Source organism: Bubalus kerabau, chromosome 19, assembly GCF_029407905.1.
Source record: "Bubalus kerabau isolate K-KA32 ecotype Philippines breed swamp buffalo chromosome 19, PCC_UOA_SB_1v2, whole genome shotgun sequence".
Classification (NCBI taxonomy): domain Eukaryota; kingdom Metazoa; phylum Chordata; class Mammalia; order Artiodactyla; family Bovidae; genus Bubalus; species Bubalus kerabau.
In genome coordinates this window covers 5,636,661-5,653,687 of record NC_073642.1, presented here as the reverse complement: position 1 = coordinate 5,653,687, position 17,027 = coordinate 5,636,661, and the positions used below count along the sequence as shown (strand labels likewise).

Here is a 17,027-nt window from a genome sequence, read left to right as displayed (position 1 = left end):
TTAAGAATTAGTAAATGAGTACTTGTTAGTTCTAGCATCAATCCTATGTAAAAACTGGAATAAATAAAATACTATGAAAAATTACATCCATCTATAGCATAATGAGACAAATATAAATATATTTAAGCAAAAACTCTATCTTTTTATTTTGAAGAGAAACCACCTGACTGAAGATGATATTAAACCTAAAATTATTGCAAAGGAATTCTGTATACATTCAAATAGTACATACAGTTTATTAGCAGAAGGGTCTTTGGTAAGTCAACAGTTCATCAATTTCTGAGTTCTTTACTATTAATACAAATGGTTTAAGTTGCTCAAGGATTTATCAAAGCTACATATTTTGTAACATGGGTTCTATATAACAAAGTCTAGAGTGAATATCCTCAGGTGGTCCAGACCAAAACTGTTATCTGTTTTCTCTGGTAGTACAGTGATGCTATAATTAGTCATATGACTGTTTACTAGAAATCAGCATAGGCTAGAGAGTCATTTCCACAGCAGTCATAGCCCGAGTCAGTACTCACAGCTGGAGAATATCAGCGGGCAGGAGTGCTCATCCATGGGGAAGTTGTGCAGCTGCAGCTGGCATTCTGCATTTATGGTGAGCCTGTGGGGGAGCAAATGTCACTCTTGAGGTCAGCCAGGAGCAAACCAGCAAAGGCCTTAAGCAAGGTCAGGGCAGTCACATTACCACAACACAGGGGGCAGGGGGCTGGGGTGGCCGCATGGAATCCAGTCTTGGCAAGGGCACTATCCATTCAGTATACATTTGGTGTTTGTGTGTCGTGTCACTTTGCTTTACTTTTAACTATCAGAATCAAAGGGAATGTCCATTAGTGAATTCCCTGTGTCTAGAAATACAAGCCAAGTAAGAGAGGAAACAAATTGAAACAATATGTGTCCTTGCTGTCACATATCTTTGTTTTTAATTTGCTTGACTGAATTAAATCCTTCCTCCATTTTGAAACTGATTTATTTGCCTAGTTAGGTATAATGCCAAGTTCATCCACTTGTAGGGAAGATTTCATATTTGGCCAGCCTCCCCACTTGGATAGGCAGGGGCTGACTGCACTAAATGTGTGTATGGCATCTTTTCAAAGCAGGCATTCCTGGGGTTTGAGTTTTTGTAAAGGATCCCAGGACTGGCCATGTCTCTATTATGATTTGCTGAAGCTCACATTCATTTCAGAGTCCCATTTATATTCTTTTAAGACCTGTGGCGGATTCATTTTGATATTTGGCAAAACTAATACAATTATGTAAAGTTTAAAAATAAAATAAAATTAAAAAAAAAGAATTGATGAGGAAATAGCTATTAAAAAATTCTGTTTTCCAAATGTAACTCATCAGTAGAATTTCCTGTGGCAGTTTTGTTGTTGCTGTTCCCAGTCTGCCAACATTATAATTTCCCTGAAACTTTAAAATTCTTAACTGTTCTGCTTATTTTGATGCCAATATGTGCCTTTATCTATGTGACAAATACTTATTTACCATATGAGTTACAGATTTTTCCTTATAACCACAAATCACTTGCAATTAAAAGCTTCTCATAATGGATGTAAGGGGAGGAATCTGTGTTCAGGGCTTGGCAGTGGTATTCACCAAGCAGGAGGACAGAGGGACATGGTCAGAGGTATTAGAGCAATCACCTTCCCCGGTAGCATGCTGAATCAAATGCCCTTTGGGATTTCATGAGGAAATATCACATGGGCAGGTAGCTCCAAGAATCTGGTGCCCAGAAGGGACATTAGGGATTGGAAATAACTCATGGGATGAATCCTCAGCATGGATATGACTCTTAAAACCTTAGGAATGGATGAGCTAAGTCAGCAGGAAAGTGGAAATTGGGCAAAATCCTAAGGCAGGAGCAGCAGAATGAGGAGGTGCCATGTCAGGAGCTGGACAGGAGGTGCAGGAAGCAGCCAAGGAGCAGCAAAGCCAGTGAGAAAGCGACCATTGGCACAAGGTGGTCAGGCCAGTGCTCTAGAAAGGCCTCAGAGACTGGGAGGGCAGCCTCCTTGATCCCAGGGCTGGATGAGCAGGAAGATTGGTGTAGCTGCATACCATACATTCTGTGTATGTTGCAGTCATGCATTCAGTCAGACTCAGGTCACCCTACAGGAGAGACTCTTGAGAGATACAGACCCAGGTTCAAACTCAGGTAATATTAGTTCCCAATAGAGACTTTGGGCAGGCAAGTGAGCTCATGTTCTTTCAAATCCAGCCACTATTACCTTACTGGGTTTCTGTGAGGACAGCCTGGCCCCAGGAGGACTGATTACAAGGTGGCTGTCACTTCCATTAAGGATGCATTAGAGAACGCCCTCTGTGCTCTTTTGTTCCTTGTGGTCTCAAATTTGGCTATAATTAGATTTGTCAATTAGTACACCAAGACATCTTTATTTCTTAGTTGAATGGACCTGTGGGTTAAATATATTAAAGGTAATTTCCACAGCCCACTTCTAGCAGAAATGGATACTAATGAAGGAAGGAGTTTATATTTATTAAAGATTATTTGTATGACGTTAGTTTTGTACATGGAGAAGGCAATGGCACCCCACTCCAGTACTCTTGCCTGGAAAATCCCATGGATGGCGGAGCCTGGTAGGCTGCAGTCCATGGGGTCGCTAAGAGTCGGACACGACTGAGTGACTTCACTTTCACTTTTCCCTTTCACGCATTGGAGAAGGAAATGGCGGCCCACTCCAGTTTTCTTGCCTAGAGAATCCCAGGTATGGTGAAGCCTGGTGGGTTTCTGTCTATGGGGTCGCACAGAGTCGGACATGACTGAAGTGACTTAGCAGCAGCAGCAGCAGCAGTTTTGCACATGTGGGATTAGGGAAAACTTCTTCAAGACCCAGTAGCATGCTGAACATGAGAAGTGATAGAACTCAGCAATGAAAATAGGGTCCCATTCCTACAGTGATCTAAAGTCCCCAGTGTCAGACCACTAGTGGGATTAAATATTCACTAGCATCTCACCTTAAAGTATAAAGGATTTTCCCATCATTCCAAATTCTGAGGAGTTGATTGGGGGTGGTGATCCAGTGAGCCTCTGCAGTTTTGGAATTTCGGAAGATCGTATCTGGAATCCATATTAACCCCACCATGTTGCTGTTTAGAGTAAGTATTTTCATTGTGCTGTTGAACCTAAGGCGACTGTCAGTCCAGGTCTGGGCAAAAAATATATCGATTTGATATTCCTGAAACAGAGCAAAAGGAGGGGAAAGACATTTCTGTTAGTGGATTTTCTGCAGGTTTTGCTTTCTTTCTCAGGAGTTTGGTTCTGCTCATGGTTTCATCTTCACCTGTTAGCACTTAACAGCGTGCCTGGATCAACATGGCAGACACTTAACAAAGGTAACCAATATCATTAGTCAACTGTGAGATAACACATGACAATGCTCTGTAAATAGCAAATTGTAATAAATACATAAAGTGTAGCGAGAGCCCGAGAGGTAGTAGAAAATGATTCAGAACATAGACGCAGACCTTCCTATATTCCTAAGTCCAAGTTCTGGCAGGTAGCAAAATCTAGCATTCTCTCCGTTCAGTCACTCAGCATTACCCAACTGTAGTCTATAAAATGAATAGAATAGTAGTGTCTATCTACTTCTTAAAGGAGTTATATGAAAAGAAATGATTAAATAAAAAGCTCTAGTGCCCGGCACAACACAAATTATCCAGAGAGTATTAGCTTATATACTAATAAAAATGATCATTTTCATCCAAAAGCTTTCTCAAATCACAAATCAACCCAAATCAAACAGAAAAGCAAAAAACAAGCAGCAGCAACAACAACAAAAAATAGGGCTGACAGCCACCCAAGTCAAATGCCGATTCCAACAGAAGGCTGAAGGGGCAAATTTTTTCTGTAACTGGAAGTAACCCCAATATGCACAGTACATTAGATACAGGATGGGGTTGATGTTACTGTGAGACCCAGAGAAATGTCTCAAGTCTGGACCGCCTCTGGGGCTCTTCCCCCAGTCACAGTTTAAAGGATTATCTTAAGGTCCACAATAAAGAGGATCTATATGGTCAGTGATCTTAATATCTTTCATAGTTTTCTTCCATATTAGATATTATAAATGAATTGTTTTTACAGAGTTCAGTAATTCTCAACAAATCTCTTTTTTATACTTTTCATTGAGTTTCTGGTTAAAGAACATTTCTGAGAGGTAATTCAGCAGACCAGTCTTACCTTTTATTAACTAATTCCCTCATTCATCATCTTTGTTGCATTATGTCAGGCTCTGCAAACCACTGAAGGCCCAGAACTGTGCCAATAGGAAAAGTCTCTGCCTCCATGGGGCTTATATTCCAATCAGGGAAGACAAGCCTTAGAAAATTAAGGTGAAAAATACAAGCCATAACTGCTATTGACTATGCTTGGTAAGTTAACACTAGAAACGAATTGCCTCAGAGGATAAATGGCCAGTTTGGAAGCAGTTATGAAAGTATGAACAGGGACTGTTGCCCGCCATTCCAGTAAACAGAGATTTTTGCCAAAATTTCCAGTTCTACAAGGAACAAGCCATCAGCCACTCCAGTGGCCCCCTCCACACACCCCCAGTGGTGTGCCCTGAGGGGAATTCAGGATGGGGAAAAACAAGGGGGAAGCATTTTGTGGTTTGGAAACTGGCCCTAGATATTTAAGATAAATACCTAAGGGACAATTTCAACGAACCTTGATTCTTACATCTTCTCATACATAGAAATGCATCAAAATCATTAACTTGAGGTACCTCTTCTTTGTAATTATCAGTGATCTTTTGATGTTTGACTACATTTTTTTCCCAGCAAAAACGCTATATCCTGGCTTCCTCCTTAACTCTTCAGAGCAGTTCCTTAGAGCCGAGAGGCTGCATCCTAGGCCTAAGTTCTCAGCTGTTGTTGCTGTTGTTTAGTCTCAAAATCATGTCTGACTCTTCTGTGATCCCATGGACTATAGCCCACCAGGCTTCCCTTCTCCAGGGAATCTTCTCAACCCAGGGGTCAAACTCAGCTACCTGCACTGTCAGGTAGATTCTTTACCACTGAGCCTAAGTCCTCAGTAAGATCCCCAAATAATACTTAAGTGTTGGGGGCCGGCGTGAGGCACTCCGCCCATGGCAAAGGTCATGAGGAAGGAGGCTCGACATATGCAAAGGTGGGATTGAGCCTCAGGAGTCCCCCTGGAAATCCTCGAGCATCTACCCCCATAACCAGAGCCTGCCTACTTTACTACTTTGTGCTCTCACCTACAGCTCTGACTTTACGGGGAGCTGTTCCCCACCACCTCTTTCAGAGAAGGAGTTAACCTAGAGCTCCAGTTAATAAAAACTCCTGGGCGTGACAAGAGTGTTTTAACCTACAAACTCCTCTGAAGGTTCTCTAGCCTGCCTGACAGGCTTGTCCGGCCGCATGTGATTGCTCACAGCCTCCCAACTGTGAGAGGCACGAGATGCTTTAAACCTTCTAAAAACAGGTTCTTTAGAGAAGTTAGAAAATTATTAGTATAAGTATAATGGGCTGATTAGAAATTGTATTGGTGAAGGGTTTTTCATTTGTTGAGCCAATGTTTACTGCTAAGTCTCCACATCCCCTGCCCTTATACACATTAATGAATATATAGAAGAAAAATAAGTATTAACCTTTGATATAAATCACGTTAGACCTTAGGCCAAGTAAATTCTTTCCTTAACTAAAACCCACTACACCCTCACCCTATAGGAATGTAACTTTATTTGAGTGACGTCTGTGTTAAGAATAATCACTCCTGGAGAAATAAGTGTTGACTGACCGCTGTCACAAGGAGAGGGTCATAAATTGTCAGCAGGCCCCCCTGGCCAGAAGATGATGTAGCACACCTAAGACCTCTGTATACATTTGTGTGAAGCACCTGACTTTAATAAAAGTCAGGACTGCTGTCCCCACGTGACTTTTGTATAACATCTCAGTGTATAAAAACAGACTCTGGAAAATAAAGAATTGGGATCAGTTTCTCGAAATACTTGTCTCCCCATGTCACTCTCTCGCAAACTCTGGTTGAGTCTCCATCTGGAGCGTGGAACCCACCAAGCTTACTAATTTTGCCTGGGCTTCTAAGATCTGACCGGGGAGGCCTCAGTGTCTCCTCTCCTTTGGGAGAACGGAAGGACGCCTGCGGCCTACGTAAGTGGTGCAAGCTTCTTGTCTTGAAGTTTTATTGGTCTCCCGCGTAAACCAAGCTACTCAGCCTCTTTTCTCCACTGAATTTTCCTACTGAGCTATCCTTATTCTATTACTCTTTATATCTTTGATGAATAAATAATTAAATAGGTCGCCGACGCCATCCCCGCTTTGAATACCCTGGATCAGCCGGGGCTGGACCCCGGCACTTAAGTTGCAACTTTTAGGTTGTGTGTTTTTCTTTAGTTGACAAAAGAGAAAAGAAAGATAAAACAAATACTGATTCTTGTAGGAATGGAAGAAACAAATGCTTCTCATCCCTATCAGTGAATCGTAGGATCAAGAAATGCTTAGTGTTAAAAGCCTATTGAAACTCAGCTTTGCAGAAATAATTCAGACCCATTGCTAAAAATCTCTAAATAGGTTGTCACTGTGCAAATTTGGCTCCAAGGACAAAAGACTAATACATGACTTTTCCACTGAAAGGTGATAGGGCCAAGGTATCTATGCTTAATTTAAGAGAAAGAGTAAAGTGAAAGTGAAAGCAAAGGGTTGGGCAGAGGCAATGGCATTTGAAACAAAGGCATAGCAGGGATCTTGGAATCGTTTTGACACAAGATCTATGCACACATGAAATTGGTCTATCAAGTAAGAGACTGGCTAGGCTTTTTTTTTAATTGAAGGATAACTGCTTTACATTATTTTGTGGTTTTCAGTCATACATCAACAAGAATCAGCCATGGGTACACTCATGTCCCCTCCCTCCCATCTGACTCCCCATCCCACCCTTCTAGATTGTCACAGAGCCCCTGTTTGAGTTCCCTGAGTCATATAGCAAATTCCCATTGGCTATCTATTTTACACATGGAATTGTAAGTTTCCATGTTACTCTCTCCATGCAGCTCCCCCTCCCCCTCCTTCCATTCCCTCATGTCGACAGGTCTGTTCTGTATGTCTGTTTCCCCATTGCTGCCCTGAAAATAAATTCATCAGTGCCACCTTTTAAATTCGTAATCTCAAGTCAGAAAAAAGTCTGTGACTATTTGAGACTTAGATTTAATGTTGCTTTTCTTTCTGTAATGATAAATTGTAGCCTGGAAAATCTGGATCCAAAAGGAGGCTTATTCTTCAATGCCAATATTCCCACAGCTGGAACAGTTAATGGAAAAAGGAAACTCCCAGACAATGGAGTAAAGATCCAATGAGAAGAGTCTTTGGGAGCCCAACTCTGGGAGTAGAGTTAATCCAGACTTAACTCTAGAATATCAAAGATATTCTCCTCACAGGGAATAAGACTCCACTCAGGATCTGCCCATTGGGGTCTCAGAATTGCTATAAATCAGTGCTGATTGAGATCATCCTGGCTCTTCTCCATCTTTGTAGCTATACTGTACACGTGGCTGTGGGTTAGAGAGCTTTCTCTTCAGTTTAGAGGTCAGTGGATCAAGGAGAGCCATGTACATCTTGATGTGGTATATACAGGCAGCCCCAATGCTGGGAATGGGTCTGGGTGGATCTTTTGGGTTGCCTCAGTTGAAGAAAGGAAGAGTGTGTCTGTCCTAATGAGGGCGAGACAGACAAAACATCTGGCAGCTAGAGACAGATCCTGGTGGTCACTGGTGCAGTTCACCAGTATCACAGCACTCCTACCTGCAGGCATGTGGTAGAGTCACACATCCCCCTTTCAGGCCCTGAGAGACTGTGAAGCAGAGACCACCTGATTCACACCAGATACATATTGTAGGTGCAAAAGATAGAAGGGAGAGTGGGATGCAGGGGTGGGGGCTGCAGTCCTCACTGAGAAGGTGACTTAGAACCAAGACCTCAGTGAGGTGCAGAGTGAGCTTGGCAGAGAGATGGCTCCCTTGCAGGGGCCCTGAACACAGAAAGCAGGAAGGTCAAAGACATTCCTGAGAAGCAGGAACAATGTAGTGTACAGAATCATCCCAGTGGGGCCAGGAAACAGACCCCTTACTTCCTTGATGGCAGAATTTTAGCCTAACAATGATTGCTGACTATGAAATAGCCTACATTTACACAGAGAACATGAGAACACACTCAAAACTTTAAATAAAATTCAGGGTGTGAGAATGGCCAGTATGGCACATATAGGTACCCATATTAATTAATTCCTTCTTCCCTTTAACACCAGTGTATTGGGTAAAGAAATGAGAAGAGGATCAAGATGCTCTCCCTAAAGAGACAAAGTTCATGTGGACAGTTCAGTTCAGTTCAGTTGCTCAGTCATGTCCGACTCTTTGTGACCCCATGGACTACGGCATGCCAGGCTTCCCCTGTTCATCACCAACTCTCTGAGCTTGTTCAAACTCATGTTCATCAAGCAGTGATGCCATCCAACCATCTCATCCTCTGTGTTCCCCTTCTCCTCCTACCTTCAATCTTTCCCAGAATCAGGGTCTTTTCTAATGAGTCAGTTCTTCATGCTAGGAGGGCAAAGTATTGGAGCTTCAGCTTCAACATCAGTCCTTCCAATGAATATTCGGGACTGATTTTCTGTAGCCAATAAAGGCCCTGAGTGTATTTTGGAAAGAATCTAAAACTATTCAGATACTTTTAATTCCAATATTATTCAGGGATATTGAAACAAAGAAAACTTCAAGAATTTTACCTAAGTTGCCAAGGATTCCAAGTGAAAATTTCCAAGTGGGTTTTCATATTGTATACAAATGCAATTATCCTTCAATAAAAAGTAAATTGATTTTTTTTTTTTTGAATGGAAAAACAAAAAGTCTCCTGCTGAACTGAACCAAATAGTCCTCCTCTTGAGGTCTTTTCTCTCCTTATCATCTTTCCTTTCCCTTCACAATACATTTTAAAATGCAGATCTGAGATGGGTAAACAGCAAGCTAGGCAGCATCACCTAAAGTCACTCCTATGAGGCACTCCCATGCTTCTGTACCCACCAGTCACTAATTATTGAAATAGAGACAATAACAATTTTCTCCTAGAGGGTAAACCAAGGCCTGAGAGGTTAAGGAACTTTCATCAAGTCAAAGTCTGCTTCCCAGGATAAAAGGCAACCCTCCTACACTGGCAGTGGGAATGTAAATTGGTACAGCCATTAAAAGATGCTTGCTTCTTGGAAGAAAAGCTATGATGAACTGAGAAAGTGTATTAAAGAGCAGCGAAATCATTTTGCTGACAGAGGTACATATAGTCAAAGCTATGGTTTTTCCAATAGTCATGTACAGATGTGAGAGTTGGACCATAAAGAAGGCTGAGCACCAGATAATTGATGCTTTCAAACTGTGGCACTGGAGAAAATTCTTGAGAGTCCCATGTACAGCAAGGAGATCAAACCAGTCAATCCTAAAGGAAATCAACCCTGAATAGTCTTTGGAAGGATTGTTGCTGAAGCTGAAGCTCCAATACTTTGGCCACCTGATGAAAACAGCTGACTTAATTGGAAAAGACTCTAATGCTGGGAAAGACTGAGGACAGGAAGAGAAGAGGGTGACAGAAGTTGAGATGGTTGGATGGTATCACTGACTCAATAGCCATGAGTTTGAGCACATTCTGGTGAAGGACAGGGATGCCTGGTGTTCTGCAGTCCATGGGGTCACTAATAGTTGACACAGCTGAGTGACTGAACAACAGCCACTATGGAGAACAGTATGGAGCTTGCTTTAAAAATTAAAAATAAAGCTGCATATGACCAGCAATCCTCCTCCTGGGCCTATGTCTGAAGAAAATCATAATTTAAAAAGACACATTTATCTCAATGTTCATTGCAGCACTATTTACAATAGTCAGGACACAGAAGCAAACTAAATGTCCATCAACGAATGGATAAAGAAGATATGGGACATATATGCAATAGAATATTAAGTGTGTTAGCTGCTCAGTCATGTCCAACTCTTTGTAACTCCATGGACTGTAGCCCACCAGGCTCCTCTGTCCATGGAATTATCCAGATAATAATACTGGAATGAGTTGCTATTCCCTTCTCCAGGGGATCTTCCTGACTCAGGGATTGAACCCCAGGCTCCCACATTGTAGGCAGATTCTTTACCATCTGAGGTCACCAGGAAAACCCCTCCCAAGTTCAATACCTGGGTCAGAAAGATTCTCTGGAGAAGGGAATGGCTACCCACTCCAGTACTCTTGCCTAAAGAATTCCACAAACTGAACAACAATAGAATATTACTTAACCATGAAAAAGAATGAAGCAATGCCATTTGCAGCAAAATGGATGGACCTAGAGATTGTCATATTGAGTGAAGTAAGTCAGCCAGAGAAGGAAAAATATCATACCTTATATGTGGAATCTAAAACTAAATGATACAAATGAAATTACTTACAAAATAGAAACAGACTCACTTAATGTTTTGGTGAAAGTTTTAACTTTTGCTTCAGGTTCAAAGTGCAAGTCTCTCAGTTGTATCCATGGAATTCTCCAGGCCTTCCCAACCCAGGGATCAAACTCAGGTGTCCCACATTTCAGGCAGATTCTTTACCAGCTGAGCCACAAGGGAAGCCCAAGAATACTGGAGTGGGTAGCTCATCCCTTCAACAGCAGATCTTCCAGACCCAGGAACTGAACCGGGGTCTCCTTCATTGCAGGCAGATTCTTTACTAACTGAGCTATCAGGGAAACCCCATCAGGTTCAAAGGATTTATTAACAAAAGAAACCACGCATTATACAGAAATATGCAAATTCAATATTTAATAAAGACATCAAACTTACTTTCAATATATAATCATTAAAAGAAAAGAGAAATATAAACAGTAGAGGAGAGAAACAGCACATATGTCACTCAGTTGGACCAACTAACACCCAGACTCAGTGCTGGGAAGGCCCATGTAACAGTAGTCTGGAATCCCAATTGAGAAAGGGTCGGTCCCAGGCAGTGCATCCATTCCACTGGTGAGACTGAATTGCAGTTTTGGGGGTTCCTGATTATAATGCTAGGCTGCAAACTTATACCATCATCAGTTTGCAAGCAAATTGCAGCTCTGGTTTCACGTTAATCTTTCTACAATGCTGTTTGTTTTATCTTGTGAGTGATGAGTTTCTCCAGACCCCTTGGGATCCAAAGGGCTCAGGAAAATTCCAAGGTTCACTCCATATCTCACCTATGGTGCTGCTCAGCTTACTGATGACAACTGGTGCACTCGCCAGCAGCCACGAAGTCAGGGCAGTGTCCAGGCAGATCTGAAGTGAGGTCAGAGGCCTGCCCTGCTTTCTTGTCTCTGAAGCCTGAACAAAACTATTCCCATTTAATTTCCTTTAACTCACAGACTTAGAGAACAGACTTATGGTTGCCAGGGTGAAGGACGGGGGGAAGGGATAGTGAGGGAGTTTAGGATGGACCTGTACACAATGCTATATTTAAAATGGAAAACGAAAAATAAACTCAAAATGGATTAAAGATCTAAACATAAGACCAGAAACTATAAAACTCCTAGAGGAGAACATAGGCCAAAACACTCTCCAACATACATGACAGCAGGATCCTCTATGACCCACCTTCCAGAATACTGGAAATAAAAGCAAAAATAAACAAATGGGACCTGATTAAACTTAAAAGCTTCTGCACAACAAAGGAAACTATAAGCAAGCTGAAAAGACAGCCTTCAGAATGGGAGAAAATAAAAGCAAATGAAGCAACTGACAAACAACTAATCTCAAAAATATACAAGCAACTCCTACAGCTCAACTCCAGAAAAACAAATGACCCAATCAAAAAATGGGCCAAAGAACTAAACAGACATTTATCCAAAGAAGACATACAGATGGCTAACAAACACGTGAAAAGATGCTCAACATCACTCATTATCAGAGAAATGCAAATCCAAACCACTATGAGGTACCATTTCACGCCAGTCAGAATGGCTGCGATCCAAAAGTCTACAAGCAATAAATGCTGGAGAGGGTGTGGAGAAAAGGGAACCCTCTTACACTGTTGGTGGGAATGCAAACTCGTACAGCCACTATGGAGAACAGTGTGGAGGTTTCTTAAAAAACTGGAAATAGACCTGCCTTATGACCCAGCAATCCCACTGCTGGGCATACACACTGAGGAAACCAGAATTGAAAGAGACACGTGTACCCCAATGTTCATCGCAGCACGGTTCATAATAGCCAGGACATGGAAGCAACCTAGATGTCCATCAGCAGATGAATGGATAAGAAAGCTGTGGTACATATACACAATGGAATATTACTCAGCCATTAACAAGAATACATTTGAATCAGTTCTAATGAGGTGGATGAAACTGGAGCCTATTATACAGAGTGAAGTAAGCCAGAAAGAAAAACACCAATACAGTATACTAATGCATATATATGGAACTTAGAAAGATGGTAACAATAACCCTGTATACGAGACAGCAAAAGAGACACTGATGTATAGAACAGTCTTGGACTCTGTGGGAGAGGGAGAGGGTGGGATGATTTGGGAGAATGGCATTGAAATATGTATAATATCATATATGAAACGAGTCACCAGTCCAGGTTCGATGCACGATACTGGATGCTTGGGGCTGGTGCACTGGGACGACCCAGAAGGATGGTATGGGGAGGGAGTGGGGAGGAGGGTTCAGGATGGGGAACACATGTATACCTGTGGCAGATTCATTTCGATATATGGCAAAACCAATACAATATTGTAAAATTAAAAAACAAAATAAAATAAAAAAAAATAAAATGGATAACAAACAAAGGATCTACTGTATAGGAAATGGAACTTGGCTCAATGTTATGTGGCAACCTGGATGGGAGAGGAGTTTGGAGGAGAATAGAAACATGTATATGTATGACTGAGTCCCTTTGCTATTCACCTGAAACTATCACAACATTATTAATAGGTTATACTCCAATACAAAATTAAAAGTTTCTTTAAAAAAAAAAAAGACAAAAGGATACATGCACCCCAGTGTTCACTGCAGTATTATTTACAATAGCCAATACATGGAAAAACATCCATTGACAGATTAATGGATAAAGAAGACATGGTATATATATATATATATATATATATACCATGTTTTATATATATGTATATATGACATATAATATATATTTATATATATGCATATACATGTACATGTGTGTATATATATGTATATATATACATACATATATATATGAATATACAATGGAATATCATTCAGCCATAAAAAAGAATGAAATAATCCCATTTGCAGCAATATGAATGAACCTGGACATTTTCATACTAAATGAAGTAAACCAGATAGAGAAAGACAAATATCATATGATATCACTTATATGTGGAATCTAAAAAATGATACAAATGAACTTATTTACAGAACAGAAATAGATTCACAGACATAGAAAACAAACTTATGGTTACAAAAGTGGTGGGGGGGGATAAATTAGGAGGTTGGGATTAGCATATACAAACTAATATAAAACAGATAAACCATAAGGACCTACTGTATAGCATGGGGAACTATACTCAATATCTTGTAATAACCTATAATATAAGAGAATGCAAAAAATGTGTGTATCTATATCTATATCTATCTGAATTACTTTGCTCTACACCTGAAACTAAGACAACACTGTAAATCAACTACATATCAATAAAACTTTTTTAAAACTCTGCTTCCCTGAATCTGAGTATGAGCAGTTGGCCAAAGCTGCAGTCTAGTTGCCAGATGTGGGAACCACCACTGTGTGGTGAAGAAAGAATCCCAGTGTGGGCGTCCACTCCACTTCTGCCATGTTTGCAAACTGTGTGAAATTATTCACATTCCTCAGCCTGTGATTCTTTATCTCTAAAATGGGAGAATTCAGTTAGATTAAATATAAGAACCTTCCACCTTTAACATTTTGTATTTCTGAAAACATGGAGTTAACCTTTCAGTGGTGAAAGCAAGTTTCCTGTAGGGTGCACCATTTCCCTATAAGAAAAGGGATCACACCATAATGCACTGGGGAGAGGGCTGAAAGCTTCGAGAGTGTTCTCTGTCTTCTGAAGCCTTGGCACAAACTCCAACTCAAGAGAGTGGGGTGTGGATGGTGTGTGTGGTGCCCAATGTGGATGTTTTATTATAAGCACTTTTAAGATAATGTTGGAGAAACATTCCCCACCCACAGAGTAACATTATGTCTCTCATAAAGTTGCTTTGTAACTTCATTAAGGGAAAAAAGTCACTTTTACAAGGTCTATCTTAAACAACATTTTATATTGTTCATAAATAGCTATGAAATTGCCCTTCCCTGGTGGCTCAGTAGGTAAAGAATCCACCTGCAATGCAGGAGACCTGGGTTTGATCCCTGGGTTGGGAAGAACCCCTAGAGGAGGGCATGGCAAGACACTCCAGTATTCTTGTTAGAGAATCCCCAAGGACAGATGAGCCTGGTGGGCTGCAATCCATGGGATCAAAGAGTTGGACACAACTGAGTGATGAAGCACACACAGTTATGAAATTAATGTGTCTGAAATACTAGTTAATGTAACAGCTGACAAATGTGCAACATCTCTAATTTAAACCTTCATGCTTGTGGAGAGCCTGTGCTGATAATTTATTTTAATAATCGGAGGGTGGCTTAATGATTCCTCCAAGGCCAGCAGCACTTGGAGCATATTAACAAAACAGAATAAAAGTTATAATTCTTCATGTTCTCTCTCTGTAGCTTCTAAAATACTAGAAAGTCATTTTGTAATGGTTTTATCCTTCCCTTTACCAAAAAAGAGGGCCACATGGAAAGATGATAGATTAATAAAGGACAGGGCTTGGAGATAGGAGGTTTCAGGAAACACACTCCCAGACACAGGCACTCCCTTGCTTCTAGCATGTCAGGACCTCACCTGGAATGTGTTGGACAAATCTTTAAATGTTGGAAATGTCAACTTAAGAATGCTGCTGCTGCTGCTACTAAGTCGCTTCAGTCGTGTCCAACTCCATGTAACCCCATAGATGGCAGCCCACCAGGCTCCCCTGTCCCTGGGATTCTCAAGGCAAGAACACTGGAGTGGGTTGCCATTTCCTTCTCCAATGAATGAAAGTGAAAAGTGAAAGTGAAGTCGCTCAGTCATGTCTGACTCTTAGCGACCCCATGGACTACAGCCTACCAGGCTCCTCCATTGATGGGATTTTCCAGGCAAGAGTACTGGAGTGGGGTGCCATTGCCTTCAACTTAAGAATATTCACAACCTAATAGTTGAGAATTATGTTTTATGGGAATTTTTAGGATTTCAAGCCCGGGAGACAGCATCTCAAGGAACCTTGAGAGAACTGTTCTAAGGAGATGAGGGGAGGAACCAGGTTATATAGAAGTTTTGCAACAAAGAGCAGGTAGTCTGAACTTCAAAAGACTTTTGTTAATGAAAGAAAACCAGATAATCCAAGTTAAAGAATTTAGCACTTTTCTATGTATGGGAAGAAACAAGTCAGGGCTTACTGAAATCATTCCTTTGATATGCATCCTAGCTATCTGGGGCCAGTATCCTGTGTTTTCACATGCTGAGGGCTCACCATAGGGAGTGGTTGCAGTCGGATGGCTGCTAGATGGCAGGTATTCTTTCCTTCTTGAGTTCCCTCAGGGCTCACAAGCTCACTATCCATGATGACTGCAATTGCTGGTGACTTTGACATCTTTGTTTACTGATAAATATTGGCAGGAAATATTCCATTTCTCAGAAGTTATTGGTAGTTTTCTTTACAATATGGTAATCACAGGTGCATGCCAATTAGAGGTTGTTTAAATGCCTCAACTAAAAATGTATAATATATAGTGACAATTAGAATGAAATTGTTTTTATTTCTTCCTTATCAGGTATGGGAGCATAACATATATTTTTGGTATTAGTTATTCAAACTTTCCTAGGAAACAAGGCTTTGCAGCTTGCCTCCATCTCTCCCCCAGAGACCTGCCCCAGCCCTGCCTCCAGCTGTGCAGACTCCGGGGGCCACACCTGCCCTGCTCATACTCCTGAGCCCCTTGAAAATTCTCCCCACCTACCCAAAGCTCCTCCAGTCTTTGGAAACCACTGACAAACTCCACCATGTGAGCCCTACTCTGTGCTCAGCATGAGGTTAGGTTTATATAAAGACAGATGAAACATCCCTGCATGAAGAAGCTTGGGCCCAAAGCACATGGAGAGAGTGTGGTGCCCCACCTGGAACACAGGCAAGGTGAGGGCAGCCTCCAGGAAGCCAAAGAGGCCCACCTGGGTAGTGCAGGGAGCTCCTCATGGACCATGCCTCCCATCTGATCCTAGAACTACTGGACAGAAAGTAGACAGTTGATGGGTGTATCAGTCAGGGAGGGCTGTAACAGAGCTGAGAGGAGTGAGATTGCTTCAGGTATGGTGGGTTGCCGAGAGCCGGCATATTGCATATTGAGTGCATATTGCATATTGAGTGCAGCACTTTCCACAGCATCATCTTTCAGGATCTGGAATAGCTCAACTGGAATTCTATCACTGCCGGGAGCCAGCGTGAGGCACTCCGCCCATGACAAAGGTCATGAGGAAGGAGGCTCGGCATACGCAAAGGCGGGATCGAGCCTCAGGAGTCCCCCTGGAAATTCTCGAGCATCTACCCCCAAAACCAGAGTCTGCCTACTTTCTGCTTTGTGCTTTCACCTACACCTCTGACTTTACGGGGGGCTGTCTCCCACTACCTCTCTCTGAAAAAAGAGTTAGCTTACAGCTCCAGTTAATAATTCTTGGATGTGACAGTGTTTCAACCTACAAACTCCTTTGGAAATCCTCTAGCCTGCCTGAATGGGTTTTTCCGGCCACATGTGATTGTTCAGAGCCTCCCAACTGTGAGAGGCAGGAGATGTTCTAAACTGCCTAAACACAGATTCCTTTGAGTAGTTAAAAGATTGATTAGAAATTGTATTGGTGAAGGGTTTTTCACTTGTTGGGCC

General features: G+C 41.6%; 1 protein-coding gene across 6 annotated transcripts in view; it reads right to left on the bottom strand.

Moving 5' to 3' along the window:
• GABRG3 (gamma-aminobutyric acid type A receptor subunit gamma3) overlaps window positions 1-17,027 on the bottom strand; it is a 650,486-nt gene that overhangs the window by 267,159 nt on the left and 366,300 nt on the right. For all 6 annotated transcript variants that reach the window (XM_055556667.1, XM_055556672.1, XM_055556669.1 and 3 more), the window contains 2 exons: window positions 2,986-3,206; window positions 528-610 (listed from right to left, as the gene is read on the bottom strand). In XM_055556667.1, the coding sequence (XP_055412642.1) occupies window positions 528-610; window positions 2,986-3,206 (304 nt within the window). The remainder of the gene's footprint in view (window positions 1-527; window positions 611-2,985; window positions 3,207-17,027) is intronic.